Source organism: Ambystoma mexicanum, chromosome 11 (genome assembly GCF_040938575.1).
Source record: "Ambystoma mexicanum isolate Mex_15411 chromosome 11, UKY_AmexF1_1, whole genome shotgun sequence".
Taxonomy (NCBI): Eukaryota; Metazoa; Chordata; class Amphibia; order Caudata; family Ambystomatidae; genus Ambystoma; species Ambystoma mexicanum.
In genome coordinates, this window is record NC_090934.1 from 931,693,283 (window position 1) to 931,712,229 (window position 18,947).

The 18,947-nt window shown below is 45.3% G+C and overlaps 1 protein-coding gene and 1 long non-coding RNA gene across 2 annotated transcripts in view; one reads left to right on the forward strand and one right to left on the reverse strand.

Annotated features, from left to right (window-relative positions):
• DRD4 (dopamine receptor D4) overlaps positions 1-18,947 on the reverse strand; it is a 299,448-nt gene that overhangs the window by 58,062 nt on the left and 222,439 nt on the right. Inside the window, exons 2-3 of the mRNA XM_069624042.1 lie at positions 14,166-14,278; positions 6,676-7,232 (exon numbers count right to left, since the gene is read on the reverse strand). Coding sequence (XP_069480143.1) covers positions 6,676-7,232; positions 14,166-14,278 — 670 coding nt within the window. The remainder of the gene's footprint in view (positions 1-6,675; positions 7,233-14,165; positions 14,279-18,947) is intronic.
• LOC138503937 (uncharacterized) lies at positions 1,255-17,537 on the forward strand. The gene is made up of 3 exons (XR_011279733.1): positions 1,255-1,342; positions 14,136-14,300; positions 16,900-17,537. It is a non-coding gene; the product is annotated as an uncharacterized lncRNA (long non-coding RNA).

The window sequence follows — 18,947 nt, forward strand, 5'->3', positions numbered from 1 at the left end:
TAATTATCATTGGTTATTTCTAAAGCGCTTAATGCTCAGAGGTTTCTAAGCGCAGACCCGGGGAATCGAACCTTTGTTGCTCTGCGACGTCGTCTTGCTTCCAAGGAGAGCGCATTGCCCCTGAGCTATCCTCCCAAGATTTTGCTGCATGTTGTACCATGAACGTACTCCTGGATTGTTGCAACATTTTCTGCGCAGGGCTTGGGTCCAAGTCCCTCCATCGGCTGCAAGTCCTCGGGAAGGAGGCTGTTCTGCTCCTGGGACTCATTTTCTTTGGTGCTTAAAGACACATTTAAGAGGGCCCTAATAACGCACGGCGTGAATGTAAATGAACTTGCTGTGTGTTTAAGTGCTCCTATGATTTTGAACCTGCAATCCAAGTTGCCAGTCCATCTCCTGCTGGCTAAGGTAACTGGGAATGGGCTCTGTCGCCCACCCTTAAAAAAATCCAGACCAAAGGGGAAATTGTTTCTCTTCCCAATCAGCTGAAATATGGACCATCAGGACGCGTAACCTTTATGGGTCTTCAGACACTATTTGATGTATAAGCAGTGCCCCAGAGCCTGGCAGTGGAGAGCGCAAGGCATGCATGCACACTCACTCACTGACACTGTTCGGGCAGCTGGACTGCAGCTACCATACCTGCCAGACATGTGCTCCCCAATCTTACCAGAAAGCGCCGGCAGCAGCTAAATGATCAGACCCGCCTGCCTAGAAGTCAGTGAGGCAGCAGCGGGGAAGGCTTAGGTTGCCATGTAAGAATGAAACGTCTGGCGAAGAGGGGGCGGAGCCTGTCTGTTGGAAGGGGAATCGATGCAGATACATGAGGGTAAATGGGTTCTACGTTGAAATGTCGAAAAAAAACGAGGACCAAAACAACACATTAATTTTGGTTGAATTTCGAAAATAATTTTTCGGGTTTTTTGCACTTATTTTCTTTTTGTAATGCGTCGGGAGACACGCTTATATAACCTAACCGAACTCCCATCTATTTATTGTTTAAAAGGGTGCACACAAATCGAAAAATTCCACAAAAAAATAATCGCTATTTTCTTCCTCGCTGTTTTTGTATTCGTGTATTTTTTTTTTTTGGCCGATGGGCGATTACCGATAAATCAGAGGACATGGGATTTTCTGGTGACTGCCCTTTGTGAATACAAGACCAGTCAGGGAAAAAAGGATGATGAGCTAACACGCACTGTGCTCACGTGATCCAGGAACCATGACACCGGTCCTTATTAATATGAACCAGGAAGTGAATGCACACCGTCGGACCCACAGTACTAGATGCCAGACGTGTCCAAGATGAGAGCTGTCCTCTTGTAGAGAGGAGACTTTAAAGGTGAGCAATAGCTCACCCACCCAGAGTAGATGAAAGAGATGAGGTCTGCGTATACCTCAATTCTAGGATAATGTTCTCGTTTTACCCAAATGTTTATTTAAACAATCGCAGTTCTTTCCAACATATTCTTTCAGTCCAATGTACGTCAATGGAAAAACCGAGCCGCGCCAGCATTTCAATGTGGGCCTTCGCTTAAAATGATATTGCTGACAGCCAGGATTGTGGCAGTTGGCCTAATTAGTTGAAGCCACCTGGAGGTGTAACAGGAGCCAAGACAGACTGCATTTTATATATTTTGTTTTGAAAAATGGCATATGTTTTGATTTTCACTTCCCAGTGATGTTCAAGTAATGTGCCACCCACTGGCCAGTTCCAACTCGTGCTGAACGCACTGTCAATCACACGTGGCTACAGGGTCAGGATAACTGATAAATACCCCAGGGGAAGAGGGCCCTGTTCCAGGAGATGCTCAGAAGCTTCCAACAACCCACACAAGGGAAAACGAGAAGACTTTCATGGAAAGACAAATAGGCTAATGATGGGAGTGAACGCGAACAATCAAGTGTAGCCATTGCTTGCTCAATAGATGTGCATGGATAGGATATTGGACAGCAAAGGAGAGAGAGAGAGAGAGAGAGAGAGAGAGAGAGAGAGAGAGAGAGGTTGGGAGAAGGAGAGAGATGGAAAGAGAGAAAAGGGTAGAGGGATGGGAGGGAGAGATTGAGTGAGAGGAGGAGAGAGAGGAAGTTGAGAGAGAGAGAAAGAGAAAGAGGTGATGGAGAGACAGAGAGAGAGAGAGAATGAAAGAGCGGGATGGAGCGGGAGGGATGGCGAGAGAGAGAGAGAGAGAGAGAGGGGAGATTGAGTGAGAGACATAGAGAGGAAGAGTGGGCGTCCACATGTTGGGTGCCTCGGAAAGGACACAGTAATGTACTCTATAGGAAATGTTCTTGGAGGACCAGGAGGAACATACGTGTATCATCCAAGTCAAACATACGTATGCTATTAATGCACATCATTAAGACTGTGAAGGTTCCATTTAAGCAGATACCGGCGTTTATCCATTCAAAGGCTTTGGAACACAAGTAGCAAACGTGCTATCAGAAAAGCCCTAATTCGGGAGCTGTGCACCCAAACCTTCCCTTGCCCCTTGGGGCAAACTGAGTAATGGGGTCATCAGTACCAGGGGAGAACTATGGGACACCGAAGTCAAAGCCAGGTCTACTGAAGGACTAGCGCGTAATTGAGGAAGCCTTCCAGATAAAATAAATCAGAATTGTGTGATGGAGATCAGTTGTTTCCTTGAACTGCTTCCTGTGAAAGGGTTGATCCCCAGCAGTCTGTGCGAGATTACAGGACCATATCCCAGTGGATGACATGGAGAGGCTTTTCCGAATTCAGAAAGGGTGGCTTGTGCATCAAACTTCAATGCAGCTAGTTGGTTCATGTTCCTTGTTCCCCAGGAGCTCCAAACATGCTTCCAACCAGTGTTCCCATAAATGATTTAAACAGAAGAATATTCCCCAATTGGAACGGCTTGGGATACAGGAGAATGCCCACAGAGTAAAATGTTGACACGAAAGGGCATTCCAAGTGCACCATCCTCCGCAGCTGTTGAATACACATTTGATAGATGGTCTACCAGTCCAAACCTAAACGGGGATAACACGGTGTGGAAACCAAAGCAAGGTGTGGAGACAGCAGCATTTCACCAGAGGGCCCAGCACTGCGATATGTATGCTACATAGATAGCCCGGAGAAATGGACGCTGAGCTGAGACCATCTTCAGAGAAGACATATTCAACAACCAAGCTCTTGTGCAGCAGCTGTGGTTGTCGAGTCTGAAAATTAGGAGATCATTTGCAAGGGTGGGGGTCGACATTTTGACTTCCTAGGGACCTTCCCACGTTTTAATCCGGCACTGGCAGTATTTCAGGCTCCCAATATTCCCCTCCGGCAATCTCTGCAATTTTGAGCTAACTACGGCTCTGCAGACACAGTGAGCCGATGATGAATAGTGAAAAAGGAATTGTCACTCTCCTCTGTGACGTGTTCGAATAGTGACACTTTGCCACCCCAGAAATCACCAGCGAGAAAGACCTCAACAAGCATCGGATGAAAAAAGCAAAGCAGCAACAAAGAACTGTTCCACTTTGGAAGAACCAAGACACCGTGCTCACCTTTGAAATGCAATACCTTGTTAACTTTGCCGTTTGTAGCTTTGCACATCAATGCATGTTGAATGTAGGTTGCAAGTGGTGGAGCCTGTTAATTGTTACGTGTGAATGGGAGGTGATCCACTGAAAATGTAGAGGAGTTACTGTACCCAAGAGTGCCCTCGTTTGGCTCAGACTGCTCCCGTCCGGGCAGTAGTACCACTCTGCGGGATAACAATGTCTTCTGTTATCTGAGCACTCTGAGACCTATGGGTGTGTAGCGCTATATAAGAAAAGCATTATTATTATTATTAGTAGCAGTAAAACATGGTGTCATCTCATGTAGTGCAACACACATTCTACTTGTCCTGCTAACCTGACAGTACCTAACCCGTCAGCAATGCTAGGCAACAACTTGAAGTGGCATCAGAAAAAGGATTCAGGATAACGATGAAGGGGTTTTCTCCTTTGCTTTGGAAGAGGAGCTGGGAGAGATTGAGGAAGATGTGCAGAATGAAAGTTCTGTGTGTTTCGGCAATACCCCAGCAAGCAGCCAGTCTGAATGTTCACCCGAAGGAAGAAGGTCGCGCAACAGGAAGAACATCGCGCGACAAAGATGATGTGACCTACTCACTTCCCAAAGACTGTGAAAACAAAAACACGATATAGGGAAACATGTCTTGCCTAGATGAACAAAGAAAGGCTAACTCAATAAGAACCATCAAGCCGCTATTGCAGTCCATCCTGGAGGAAAATGAAGTCCCATTTAAAGGAAAGGGAGAAGCAGTGACTTTCATAGAAGGAAATTATTGAAATAGGGCCAGAAGCAGAAGAGCACCTATTCACTAGGAGGAAGGAAGCAGTTGTTCTACAAATCCATAAGTAGAAGGTGGGCAATCGAATGGGAAAGGTGGTCTTAAGAAACACATTTGATAGCAGGTACAGTAACCAGGAAGAGAAGAACACCAAGACTGGTATACAAAATCTGCACATTTCCAGACCATCTACATGCAATTTCCTTACTTTTATCCATAAACATGTGTTACAAAATATTTCCTAATTCCACTACAGGATATGTTTTTGGTTAAAAAAAAGTAGCAAAATTATTTTGGTTTCCGAAATTGGAGAGCTCATGACTTGACTATGCATCTCATGTGGGCGCAAGTGACATGTTATGTTATGTTATTGTGATTTGTCCCGCACACTGCTGTCATTTTCCTGGTCTGCATGCTCCCAGGCGGATCTGAAAGGAAAGGGGTTGGGAATGGGATTGAGAGGGAAAAGCGCAAGAGAGATTTGATTTGCTGTTGGCAGCTTCAGTCCGGATAAAACAGTCACTGTGTGCTTGTTTGTTTTTAGTTGATCGATGTTGTGTGGTGCTTGGTGCGTGGTTGTATGTGGGTGGTTTATGTGTGTCTTGGGTGTTGTGGAAAATCAGTAGAGGGCTTTTAGTTTGCAGTGTATTTGTTTTGTGGCGAAGGTATGTGTCTGGTTTCGTCAGTGTTGGAGGGTGGGTATGCAGAATGTTACAGAGTTTTTAGAAGGGTTAGTTGGTGGGTGTCTGAATTTATTCCTGAGGGTTGATCCGTTAGGCTAATTTTATTCTATGGTGTTTGAGGTTGGGTGTTTTATTTCTCTGGGTGATCCAGTTTCATAGTTTCAAATTGTGTTGCATTGGGGGTTTTCCTTCACTAGTGTTCCCACTTTAGCTTGGTGAGTTAAAGTGCCATGTTTTTAACCGTTTCTTGAATTTTAGGTGATCTTCTGTTGTTTCCTTTGGGAGCATGTTCCAAAGTCTGACTGCTATGCAGGAGAATGCTGATCCCCTGAATTTTTGCTTTGCGTGGTATCACACGAAAATACCGTATATAAAAAAGAATGGTTAAAATGATCGGATTTCGGCTGTACGCACAGCTGAAAATGGCAAAATATTTTACCATTCGGTTTTCATTATAACGAACAAGGGAAGCAGGGGTTGCCGGAGTGTACCCGCAGCCTTGTTCGCTATAATGGAACCGGAGGTGCCAGGGGTGTCCCCTGCACCCAAAACAAAGTTTTGGAGAAAACAAAAAGGAAAAGGACCCTGAAGCGCTGGTTCCCATCCACGGAAGTGAAGGGAACTGTCGCTGCAGGGACTCGGTTGCACACAGCGAAGTGTGCCGCCAAAAGGTGAGCCGGGGGGGGCGGGGTTATGGGTCTACAAAGGGGATTTTGCTGTGGGGTGCTTATTTCGAATACGAACATTTAGAATACGACCTTTTCGTCTTTGAAATGTTCATATGAGAAATAATCACGTACATCCGCTTTGCGTATTGTTTCGGTTCGAGGCAGATGTCATCTAGTATTCAAATAAGAAACAAGATTATTCTCAACATTTTCATGATAACAATAGTTTTTTTTGGGAAAGCACTTGGGAGTTGGTATTTTTGATTTGTTCAAGTGTATGCGATGCATATTTTTTTAATGCAGTCACAATTCAGCTGGGCACCCATTTACTTGCTCTACCGTGTGTGACCCACAGTCATAGTTGTGCATCATTCGCCTCTGAGTGGTCTTGGAGTGTGTTGTTAGCTGTGAAGTCTACTAGGCACAACTCTAAGATGGAACAGGAGGACACGGACGCTGTTGTTCTATAAAAGATGCAGAGGCGGTGCACGCGTAAGGAGTGGCCTAAATGTTGATTTAAAATAAAAAAGGACTAAATGAAGTATTAAGCATTTCTATGATTGCGGTCATCACAGAAATCTATGTTTACATTAGTGATACTGGAAAAATCTTGTCATAATTGTCAGATCTGTAATCAAGGGTAAGGTGGGAATACATGCCACAGAAAGTGAAAACGAGTGTTGCATGGCACACAGCGCATTCTGATCCAAAACTGTGACCTTCTGGGTGTTTGATTTACACAATTAAGAATGTCTCATACCACACTTGAAAAATGCCCACCAACCAGCTGCATGGATTGGCTGGGGACAGACTGAGGAGCCTGGCTGCTTCTTGAGGAGTTAGCCTACTTTCTTTAAAGGTAAAATAATTTCTGTTGAAATGAGGAACTGATTCAGGTGCTTGTCTTAACTAAAATATTCCGATCCCTCGTTAATAATTTAGCCCGTCAATAATTTCCTGGGGAGAAGAGAAAATGGCACTTAGCATGACCAAGCTACATGGCTCACTCACCAACAACCACTGGTAGCACCTTCATCGCCTTCCTCTCTCTGCCGCAGATCTTGGCTTGTTTGCGCTGTGGAGCAGGGCGGGCAGTGTACGTCCGCTGTGGATATGCCACTGTCTGTATGCTATGGCCATTGTCTGCATATGCATTGGGGAACGGACATTCCGAGTGACTGTAGATGCTCATGTCTTCCAGTCTGCTGTCGCTCGGGCTCCTGTCAAAGAGCAGAGGGGAGCACGGAGGCTTCCCGTCGGGGTTCATATGGCTCCGCAACTTGGCCTTTCTCGTCTCCTCCCACCGCCGCAGGCCATTAAACATGGCACAGTACAACACTAGCATGATGGGGCAGGGAATGAAGAAGGAACAAATGGAAGAGTAGATGATGTAATTGTCATCCTCCAGTTTACAGGTTGTGGGGTCCCGGTTTGGGACATTGTTGAGTCCGAAGATCACGGGGGAAGCAACGGCAAATGCAAATATCCATGTCGTAGAGAGGAGAAAAAGCTGGCGATTGTCGACCTGGCGGCGGTTGTAGTTGAGTGGAACCGAGACAGCTATGAACCTAGAATAGAAGCAAAGTTGATAAAGGTATTAGAATCCTCCTGTGACATTTGTGGTCTAGAATATTTACAGGGATTCTTTCTATCCTAATTATCTGCCCTTACCCTGTTCTCAAGAGCTCTATTTTGTGTGGCAATATGACTTGCATAATTCTAATAAACACTCATACAGCTGCATATTCTCATGTTGTAAAATTGATTTCATATACTCCAAAATGCCGCTGTGAGACGCTTACAGGCCCTCTAAGCTCTGCTGTGATATGTGGGTGGACTGCACTCTAAAATTCACTGTTGAAATATATCAAGTTTTCTAAATGTGTTTTTGTATTATTATTTCGGTTAAATGTATGATTTGGTTTTCGATTTGGTTAAAACAAACCTTACATAAGTTACTAAAATACTTCCTATATATCTAAATACAATTTTCACAAACACGTTTCTTAATGTATTGGTGTATAGCACTTATGGGATCCCAGCCTATGTCCCCACAATGAACATGAACATATATCACACATTAACCATGTGTGATCAGCGCTGCGCTGCACTTAGGGGCAACATCACAACACATTTCCAAAAGTTGAAAGACATTCAAACCCATATGCAGGTGTACATATCCAATCCATTTACATACGTTTCTTCCAATAGGTTCGTAAGAGGGGATGAAGTGTGCAAAGATAAAAAGGATTTTGTTAACTCTTATCGACAGAGAGAAGGTAGATAAACGAGTACATTTATGTGGAATGTTTGCCAGATTTGTAGAAAGCCCCTGAACATATGTTTGCCCTTGAATTAGTTGGTACCTGCCAGAGGGAGCACATTCTGCAATGTACATTATGGCCATTAGTTAACTATTTACATTGCCCTAATAGTCTACTATGTGCCCTACTGATTTACCAGTAGGATTTATTGTTGCCCTTGAATTAGTTGGTACTGGCCAATAGGAAACGCAATCTGCATTGTACATTATGGCCATTAGTTAACTATTTACATTGCCCCAGTAGTCTACACTTTGCGCTACCGATCTGTGAGTAGGATTTCTTTTTTTGCAAGATTGTGATGCATCCTCCCTCGGAGGTGTTGCTGAAAATGCAGGTGGCATTGATGCAGCGGTGCCAGACGTACTGACAACATGTTTCTCCAGGGGAGCTGTCCTGTGGAGGAGAAACATAGATAATCCCTCAAATCAGTGGACACCGCGGCACAGACGCAAGACAGAGATAAACCATAACATGAAGTTAATTTAATAAAAAACTGATTTGGTACTTTGGCTGCAGGCAACCAGAAAACCTCTCCAACTCTACTGAAGGCTCTAGTGCGGCTCCGAGGACACGTCACAACTTTGCCGTGGCCATAGAGCCCCAAAGGAGCAGACAGAAAAAGGTCATGTGTGCCCAAAGTTCTGCCGCCTGAAAGTAAGCGGTGCAGAATACACAACTGTTGGTAAGGCAGGCGGAGATTACCAGATATACGTGGTCTGAATTGTAACCAGTTACAGGGATGCACCATCTATGATGAACCTCAAAACATCCTAAAGGAGGTAGACATCCTCTGCCTCCTTTATGATTTAGATAGATGGTCTTGATCTCCCACTGATTCCAGAGGAGGATCAAGGCAGTGCTCTGGTAAACACGTGTCGGTTCATAGTAATCCTCCCATTTCGCCAGGGAAAGACTCTCTTTTGCAGATATCCAGCACCATTGTGGAGGTGCTTCCTATGCACTCGTAGAGGGAAATCCCAAGTTGCTTTGTTTGTGCAGTCATGAGCCAATAAGCACCAGTGAAACCCTAATTTGTTTGTGCTGTGTATGTCCAGGATATGTTATGCACCTGTGCGGTACCGAATGCCTTTCATAGTTGGAGGTGGATCTACCAGCAGGCATGCTGTGCCACTCCTTACGTATTCCCTGTGGAATTGGGCAAAGGCTCACACTGGCATGAGTATCTCCCTGACACATCTGGTGGATGTTGAACGGGTAAGGAGCGCTAGCATGGAGCCTCCAAAATCCTAACTCATCCCGTTCCTACGGTGCCACTGGCAGCATTTGCCAATTTAGCACGAAAGCAATGACCGGGGCTTACAGAAATTCTTCTAATTGCAGATCAGCTTTTAGTTGGACTAAAAGTGGGCAGATTTCTGATAGACTCATGTGGGAGCCACTGTGACTGACGTGTGTGTCTGTGTATGTGTGAAGGGGGTGCCTTATTTTTACATTCATGCTCACCTCCCAGGATTTTCTGCTCAGAGGTCTCCTAGTAAGAGGAGACCTGCCACGCCAAGGCAGCCAGTGAAGGCGTGGATGTGGATCATGCGAAAGACCCATGAGTGAGATCATTGCTGCTAAGCGGACATGGCCACTTATACTAGAATAAGGAAGGCAACATGAGCAGAATAGGATACACTATTATTACACCACCCCATGACTTGACTGTGGTACTCGTGCATGGCATAGACTCAGTCTCCTGTACAGAGAAATCAAAAAGTCAATCCTTTGACTTATGTTTTTTATTTTATCAATCTTTGTGTAACGCATAGAGAGAAAACATACAATAACCCATACCAATATAGGATCATCTGAACATAAATTTAAATAGCACTTGAAAATACAGATGACTAAAATCTGCCCCTAATTGCAAAAAGTAGATGATCCATCGAATTAAGTTATCCCTTCGTGCTCCCTAACAGAGGGCGAAACAGTAAAATGAAAGAGCAGAACACGACGGGGGGGAAGGCTGGAATCTCGGGCACTCCAGCAAAACCAAACGAACATGTAATGGCCTCATTGTCGCCTACCACATTTCATTGAGAAACTCCCAGTTGAAGGTCATCAAACTGGCAAACAACAAGCAGGCCAAACCATTCATGCGGATTGTTGCCCGGTGTTAGCCCTCAGCGTGAATAGACTTTAAAGGAAATCTGCCCAAAACGACTAATTGCCTCCTCATCTACTGAAGAGGAAGATTATTCTTCCAAAGAGAGGACTCTTAGGTTAGTGCTGAGCTACGCTGACGCCATTACCCCAGAGGTCAGTAGGAATGACTTGCGTCCACCATCCCTTAGTGGTTTCTGAGCTCATGTCAGGGAAGATGGGTTACTTTGGTGATAACCCTTTGATGGATGCATTTACGTGTTGTGCTTTTTTTCTTACAATACATCTGCTGTCTGGATGTTGCAGCCCCTTGATTCTCTTGCCACCCCGTGCAGTCCAGGAATCTTTTGTCATCCGGGTCGGCACCCAATATGCTCTTCTCGCTTTCAAGGGTTTAGGGCCGGCTTGCATGCCGAGTTGATGATCATTGAACTTTTGCGTGTATTCACTGATGGACACAGCGTCACCTTCGCTGCTTGTCTCGCGTGGTCATTTTTCTCCATCTTTAAGTCTGGGAGCAACATGGGCACCTCTACTTTCCCACAGAAGCCGCCCAAATCAGAGATGTCAGTTTCTGTTTCCCCATCCTGCCCTACCACATTAGTCATCCAATCATCGGCCCTTCCCTCTCCTCGACACGCGCCACACACGCCAGCCTCGATTCCACTGCAATTGGGCTTCCCTGGAGGCCAATAGTTCCTTAACCCCTTTTTTTAACCACATACCAGTAAGTGTCACTCTCCATGTGTAAGGTTGAGAAGTTGGGGTACGGTCATTGCTATAAGAATACTGTGCAACAGAAGTTGCGCACATTAAAATTTGGATCCCATCACGGCTCATTTCTCGGGCCACACTATAGCTTTAAAGGTCATATGTCATAAAGAAATAAATGCAGTTCTCTTCACCACACTTGCATCATTAATGATCATCGGCCATAAGGACCCCAGAAGGTCCCGCTGCCTGATGTCTGGTTGGGTATTGAGAGCTACTGTGCATCATTGACTGATAAGTCCCTTACCCCACCCTCATGATACTTCTTGCTCCTGTAGTGAAGGTGCCCTTGACTCCCCTTCCATCTACTTCCCCTCCTCCTTCCTCTGTCCATCCAGCAACAGTTTTCTCATCGTGGGCTCTCCTTGCCCATCACAGCACCAAATCCGAAAACCAGCGTCGGGCTGGGTCATCATTTCGGCCCGGGCACCAATGAAAAGTGGCCTAAACTCATTGCCAGTTTGTTCCTTTTGTGACAAACTGTATCAGTTGGACCCGAGGGCTCTCTTTGGGTAAAAGCTGTTGGTAAATTCTGCATTTTAAAGAATATTTGTCCAACAAGGCATGTCAAAACTACTAACTGCACAGTAAAATGACTCGTCAAACTGGGCCACTTTGAAAGAAAATGGTCCACTTTGACCAAACATGTTTGCCCTGCAGTTCGGGCGTTGCCCTATTGCCATGTCGTCCAGTCCGAGGCTGCGGGTAATTCGAAGGCCTCAGGCTGCACTATGCCGCCCCTGAAGCCGCCCGGGTACAGGCATGTTTGGTGAGGCAAATGGGGAAGCCAATTGATTTGGTGAGTGGGGCACCTTACACTCTGGGTAATTGTGATATTACAACATGCTTTGTAGCAGCAGCAGCAGCAGCAAACTCCCACTACTGGCTTCAGTTTAAGATATGTAACTAGCACCCTGGAAATACATCACAGACAATCATGTTGCTCTGGAGACTGGAGAAACTGCTAGTTCGGCACTGCTCAGTGCAACTCCCAGCCTTGTTTTTTTTCCTTACAGTTGCTCCCGTGTTGCCAGCGGTGCTTCCTCCAGAGGAAGTTTCTCCCAGCAGCTTCTCTCACGCGCCTCTAATCTGGATCTTGCTGCATAATGGAAGTAGAAATGGTCCTCTTTCATTACGAAAGGATCTCCCTTTCTCTTTCAATGGCGGCCATTGCAATAGAGTTTTTTCATTGTGGTTAACTTGTTTGGATGCGTGCTTGACGTATAGCATCCCATGTCAGACTTTTTAGAGTATGGATTTAGTATTGTGAGGTTCTCTAGTTTCTTGTTTTTCAAACTATTGAACTGCTATATTTGGAAATGATTAACCTTCTTTTTTCCTGTCATTTCCCATAGAAGGATTTAATCGGTTTATGAATTTAGCTTTAAATCATGCAGACTTGTTCAGTTGACCAGGATTTTCCCACTCGAGAGATTCCCTTCTCCCGAATGAGTTAAATCACCTGGCACTGACTTAAGTCTATTCAGGGGTGATTGTGACTTCCCCTCAGCTTGTGATTTGGCAGTGAGTTTCCAGCAGTCTCTTCTTGAAACTAGCACTTTCTTCACACTTTGCACTTCATTTGTGTTATATAGTTGTATGTCATATATTTACTCTTATTCATGTATGAGCTCTAAATTATGTAATAACTATTTTAACGTTTCTAACTAAATAAAGAAATGTATTTCAAAAAAACGTTTTTGATTCATGTGCAGAGATCTGAGGGGTTGATAGAGGGACTGTTCCCGACATTGCTGGTGGGATTGTACTTTTTTGAGTGTACTTGTTTGCACATCCGCTGGCCTGACTTTTGTTCTTTATTGCTAGTTGCTTCCCCCTTTGCCAGCGACGTAGGGGTCACCCATCTATTGTATTGCTGCTGCTTAGTGTAACTAGCCAGATAGGGTAGTTGCTATCATCAGTTAGTGCCCTCATTTTGAGAATTCTAAATGGTCAATGAGTCGTGTGCATGTTCTAATTAAGCCATAATAGGATGTTTGGTGGTATGTTAAGCATTGTTGCAGCATGCCTCACAAAATAATAAGCCCAAATGCAGTGACGGTCGGGGTCAGCGTTGTGGGCTGCTACTACTTAATATCATTTTCCAAATGTGCCCTTATGGCTATTAGCACCCATAACGAAGTCTGTGATGATAATGGCCACTTTTCTGTAGGGTCAAAAAGGCCACAATGAGCACGCAACCTTTGTTTCCTCACACAAAACTACAAAGACTTAAAAAAAAGACGAGGTCCATGTAAACCACAGATGAAAGCACTGCATTGAGCCCGTCATTTCCATGGTCGGCACAGACGCAGAGAGGAGGAAGACCACAAGAGGGTACCATTGGCTGTCTAGACTCTTTGACTGGGGTGGCCCAAGTGGGGCACTGACTTATGCAGGGGTGGTATGAAGTACGAGTGTACGCATGCGCACACAAACACACACACACAAAAACACACACACACACACAGGGCCTCATTACGAGTATGCAGGCAGCCATGCCCATAAAAAGGGCATGGCTGCCCCCATACCGGGTTACAGCTCCTGGTTCTGTGAATGAGGAATTACTGGGTAATTCCAACCTTGGAGGAACCGGTAATTCCTCATTCACAAAACCAATCCCCATTCCCATTTGAGCCCTCCTAGAGCTCAATGGGAATGGGGATGGAGCAAATAACGGGCCCGTTAATAACAGGCCCGTTATTAGCTCCTTGGTCCCCTTGAGGGACCCGCTAAGGACGTCTGGTCTGACCAGACATTCTGTGCGGGTCCCACAAGGGAACCTCGTAATAGGGCGGAATGGGTTTAACGGCACCATTACCGGTGCCGTTAAACCCATTCTGCCCACCTCGTAATGAGGCCCACACTCTCTTATCATAGTTTAGGATAATGGGGTGGCGCCTGGGGTGGCCAATCAGATTCCAGGTGTAGCACGTGCCACCCCAGGCCTCTTCCTGGACACGACTATGGAGGGTACAGAGCCGGGAGGAAAGTGCTGTAAGTGGGGGTGGAAGAACAGAGCCACAGATGCACGGCAAGGGTAGAGTGCAGCAGGGAGACAGGCAGAGGAGAGGCCAAGCAGCCAACTAGGCTGCTTGTTCGGCAAGCAAACCTGTAGCAAGCAAAATGATTGGCTCCCTGGCTTCATCCAGGTGCTAGATGAAATTAGCGCCCTGTCGAATTACTAGCTGTTTGGGCTGTTCTTATTACATGAATCACCTCATGTTATAATCTATAGTGCAAAGCATCGTTCTTTTTCTCCTACAGAAGTACGGAAATCCAATGGAAATGACTCACCGGTCAACGCTGATTGCACAGAGGTTGAAAATGGAGGCAGTGCACAGCATCACATCCATCGTCATCAGAGCATCGCAGAGGATGGGGCTCAGGGTCCAAATACCTCCGTGGAACTGCACACAGCGATGGCGAAACGTGAGTCCAGGAAGAACGGTCCGGGCGGCAAGAGAGATGGGAAGGAGAGGTTGAGAGTAGAGGGTCGGAGCATAGAAAAGGGAAGAAAGAAAGAAAGAAAGAAAGAAAGAAAGAAAGAAAGAAAGAAAGAAAGAAAGAAAGAAAGAAAGAAAGAAAGAAAGAAAGAAAGAAAGAAAGAAAGAAAGAGATATTGGTGTACCAGAGAAGCAGAGGAGGGCAATGGAGGACAAAGGTTTGCAGAAGTAAAAAAGGAGTTGGAGTAGTGAACACAAAGGAGGACATGAGGGGAAAACAAATGAGGGGACAGGGAAACAGTGGGGAAATGAAAGACAGACATGGAACACAGGCATCCAGAGGAAGAGGTTTCATGAGATAAAAATGGGAGACATATTGACATACACACCCCACCGAGTCAGAATGGGGAGTGCAATGTAGAGAGAAAAGCAAAGGTCCAATGAATGAGATGTATAAAACATGGGGAAACAGGTGGGGGCAGCGAGAAATGCCAGGTGCAAGGCAGAGGGAGGAAAGGCATGTAGTGAAAATGAAAGGAGACGAAAAAAAGGAAGAAGCAACGATGAAGAAAAGTAGAGGGGGAGGAAAGTGTAAAGGGGGAAAAGGCAGGAGAAGGGTGAGGGGGAAGGAAAATGGCGAGGGCGCATTAGCAGAACCGGTGAAATTCATTAAGAGGAAGCCAGGAAATACAGCATGAGGCAGCACATAGAATAAAATGGCGGGGAAAGGAGTCAAGGGCAACAGAAGAACAATTCAGAACAGAAGCAGTGAGATCAGAGCACAGGAAAGGAGGTTAAAGAAGGAGTGATAATTGGGAGGAGTAGGATGGGGCAAGAGCAAAAAGGTTGGGTGACGGTAACCAGTCAAAAGACAACAGAGCATTATACAGGCGAGAAAGAAAGGTATGGTGGAGTGAGAGACAGTCAGAGGAGGGTGAAAGAAGTTTAAAAGAAGAGAGGGAAAAAGAGACATCTTGATTAGCTTTCATTCTGAGTCTAGAAGTCATTCATTTTTATTAGCACCCGGCAGGGTGGATCCAGCCAATCAGGTGGCTAGGAATGCAGGCTTGAACCGACGGTGTAAGCAAGCCGCCTTATGGCCGGCTCCCCGCTACCAACTTCCCAACAGCCCTGTCCCCTGTTTTATTTTTAATCCCCCATCCCCCAAACTTACCTTATTGCGGCTGCGGCGGGATTGCCACTGCAGCCACACCTTCCTCTCTGCTCAGAATGGCTGCCATAGAATGCGAAGGAGGGGCTCTGTATGGAGACCACCTTCCCATTCCATGGCGGTCATGTAGGTAATGGATTTTCCGTCATACAATGAGATGCCATGCCCGTCCCATTGTAGGAAGGGAAAACCTGTTTTTTAGTACCCCGGGTTGCCACTTTGGTAACCTGTGGTGCTAATGGCCTTAACACCTGATCCGGCCTGCCGAATCAGTGTTAAGGCCACATTAGCACCCCGCAAGGCAGCGCTACCCAATCAGGATGCCCGGAATTTGGGCTGGATTCTCCGGTATAAGACACGTTCCGAGCAGCCCGAGGAATGCTTGCCAACACCCTCTTCCCTTTCACGCCCCTCCCTCCCTTTTCTCCCCCCCCACCTCTTAGCAACCGTGTAGTTCCTAGGGGGTGCTAAGAGTGTTTAATAAAAAGAAATTGATCTCACTTTGCAGTTCGTCGTAGCCCAGCACCGTAATCTCCTATGTCTGTTTCTTTGTTGATGACGTGGCCGTCACTAACATAGAAAACAGACTTGCAAAGTACGGCACGCCACCACGCAGCAAGTTTCTTTTTCTTTTTGATTAAACACCATTAGCAGCCGCGTATGAAACTATATAGGTGCTAATGCCCATAATGACGAGGAAACTAGGAGATACCGGGTGGTAATGGTTACCAACTGGTACGGCCCAGGTTCCTCGTCATTATGGCCACACATATCCTTGGCTTATGCCAGACGTCCTTAAATTAGTGCCTGCAGGCCTGCCTTGTTTAGGGAACTGCCATATTCCCTTGGGGTTACTTGTAATTGTCATTTTGTTTAAACATTTTTTGATGAATCGACTTTGGGTTTTATTTCTTGATTTACTGTGGGTTTTGTCACATTTTATGCCACTATTCACCAGCACACAGTCCATGCTACGGACAACTTAGTGCTACAGAAATACGTACTTGCTTCTCTTTAAGGCATGGGGAGGCCTTGATTGACAAGATACAAAGTTCCTGCTTAACTAAATTTGCATGATTGGCCTCCCACTTTCATTGCTTTACTCATCACAACACTCCGAGTCCTGCAGTCTATATCTATGTTCTATTTTTAACTATAGAGGTGAAGTGGAGGGAATTTTGGCCATTTGATAGTTAAGTGTCAAATGTTATTGCTGTGATAAACTGGACACGGTTCCTCTGGTCCTTCTTGTAGATTACTTTACCTTTATATTCAGCAAACTCTATCAATACTTGCTGGCTCCTGTCTCCCTTTTGTGTACCACCTCTCCTGTTTGTTTACATTATTGAACTGATAGGCACCCTGAATATTTCACATTGAATTGAACTAAGTGAGTTTATGTATTGCGTTTTAGGTGATCACGCATGTAGAAAAGTAATTTTTGAAATCTCATGGAACATGGAACTCCCACGCCCTGAAGATGGATTATCACTAATCTGAAACGCGTCGGCAATTGTGTTTGTACAAGAAGTTTATTCGACAATTACAACTATTTTGTTGTTATAGCTTTCAAAACAATGGTATAAACAAAGGGACACAGTTTGATGAAAACATTTCCTACATATGTGGTATATGTGGATTGATCATTGGATTTGCGAATTTTGTTGTTCTTTTATGACCGTTGAATTTATATTGAATCTACTTGATTATAATTTTGAAACACAACAATGACTCATGCTATTTCATTGTGGCTGGATCAATAGTACTTGAAAAATCTCTCCTTTAATGAATTCTGTTATTACAAAGTTATTGTGCAATTGTTGACAGAATGACTGGTTGAAACTCCTTCTTGGAAACTAGAGACAGTACAAGTCCGTCACTGGAATACCAAGATCAGAGAATCACTGTCTAAGACCATCAAATACACCAGGGATCACAAAGTCCCCCTATGAGTGCATAATTGGGATTACCAGCTGGCAACAACTGGTTATGTTTTGCATGTCTTTAAACTGTCACCACCAGTAAATACCAACTGCTGGGAGGTTGTTTGCAATACCCCTCTTGATCTGCAGTACCTGCAGGCCTACCTCCCTTTGTGGCTCCTGGCTCTTTTGGATTTCTAGACGTAGCTATGGGCTCTGAGCTTTCCACAGCACAATTTACGCCTGCAGTAGGGACAAATGCCTTCTTCATGTTTCAACGTATGGGCATTCACCTGTAAATATTTGAAAGTGTGGAATGGTTTGACTCAGGGTCAAAAGGGGTTTCAGTGGCCACTGGAGGGGTAATTTCAGGTGGACCACCTTGTTGTCTTGCGCAACGCATTGGAACAAAGAAAGTGTAAGGTGTCTGATGGTCATTGGTCAGCTTATTTCACATGGTAGAAAGTGTCTATGGACAGATTGCGCTCCAGTAAAACTACATCATGAAAGAACACTCAGGCTAGGTTGGAGAAAGAATTAGAGCAGAACAGGCTGCTCTTAAAAGCGAGCCGGCAAAAGAGTAAACGCACTATCAAATCAGGCCTCTGTTCAAGTATTTCTGCAGACACTGCTAAAGAATCCTGTTCAGAAGCGCCTACAGCGCCACTTGTAGATCTTTTAGATGGACTAGCACCATGCTCGCCTCACCTGAAGGCCTGCAAACCGAATTTTCTGCCCGCCACGCCACCACCTCATCTTCCTCCCCCGCCCCGCCTCCACTTTTGCCACCAGCTGCCTCTACTTACACGCCATCCTGGACCCGCTCTCAGCAAAGTAGGTTCCCACCTCAATCTACATCCACTCCCCTGCCTAGGCCCCATCCCTACACATGCATGTCTGACTACAGATGTTATAAATACATGGAGGACCTGCAAGCACGGTCCGCCTCCTATGCTGCTACCTCCAGGCCAGGACAATTTACCAGGCAAGATATTCAATTGTTACATTCATTTATGTCTGAACAATACTCGCTACACACTGTGGATGCCTCAACATCCTCCGCTCCATCCACCCTTATGCCTATGCACACCTTCACTCAGGCTAATACTGATGCGGAACCTATGAGCATTCACACTCCCTGGAGCTCCACTGACTTATACAAATTCCCCACGTTACGTGACAACCACCACCGCTTTCATGGAACATTTGGACACAGTGATTGCCTGTTAGGATCTCGCCAGTGTGGACCTTAAACAACTTTTACGGGCTGTGCTCAAAGACAATCTACACACAAATAAATGATGGACAAACTGCAATGGCCTGACACATTAGCGTAAGGTGAGAATATTATAGCTAATATTACCGCTCTTCCCGCCCTCATCAAAGAAAATACTTGGGCACATCTAACTGACCAAAGACTGCATCTTTCAAACAGAACCAATGTGAATACCCTATGACTGCCTATATAGACTGACTGATTTTTTTTTAACCACATTTTTTGTGAGTAGTCTACTTCCGGTAATTTCTAAAGATATGCAAA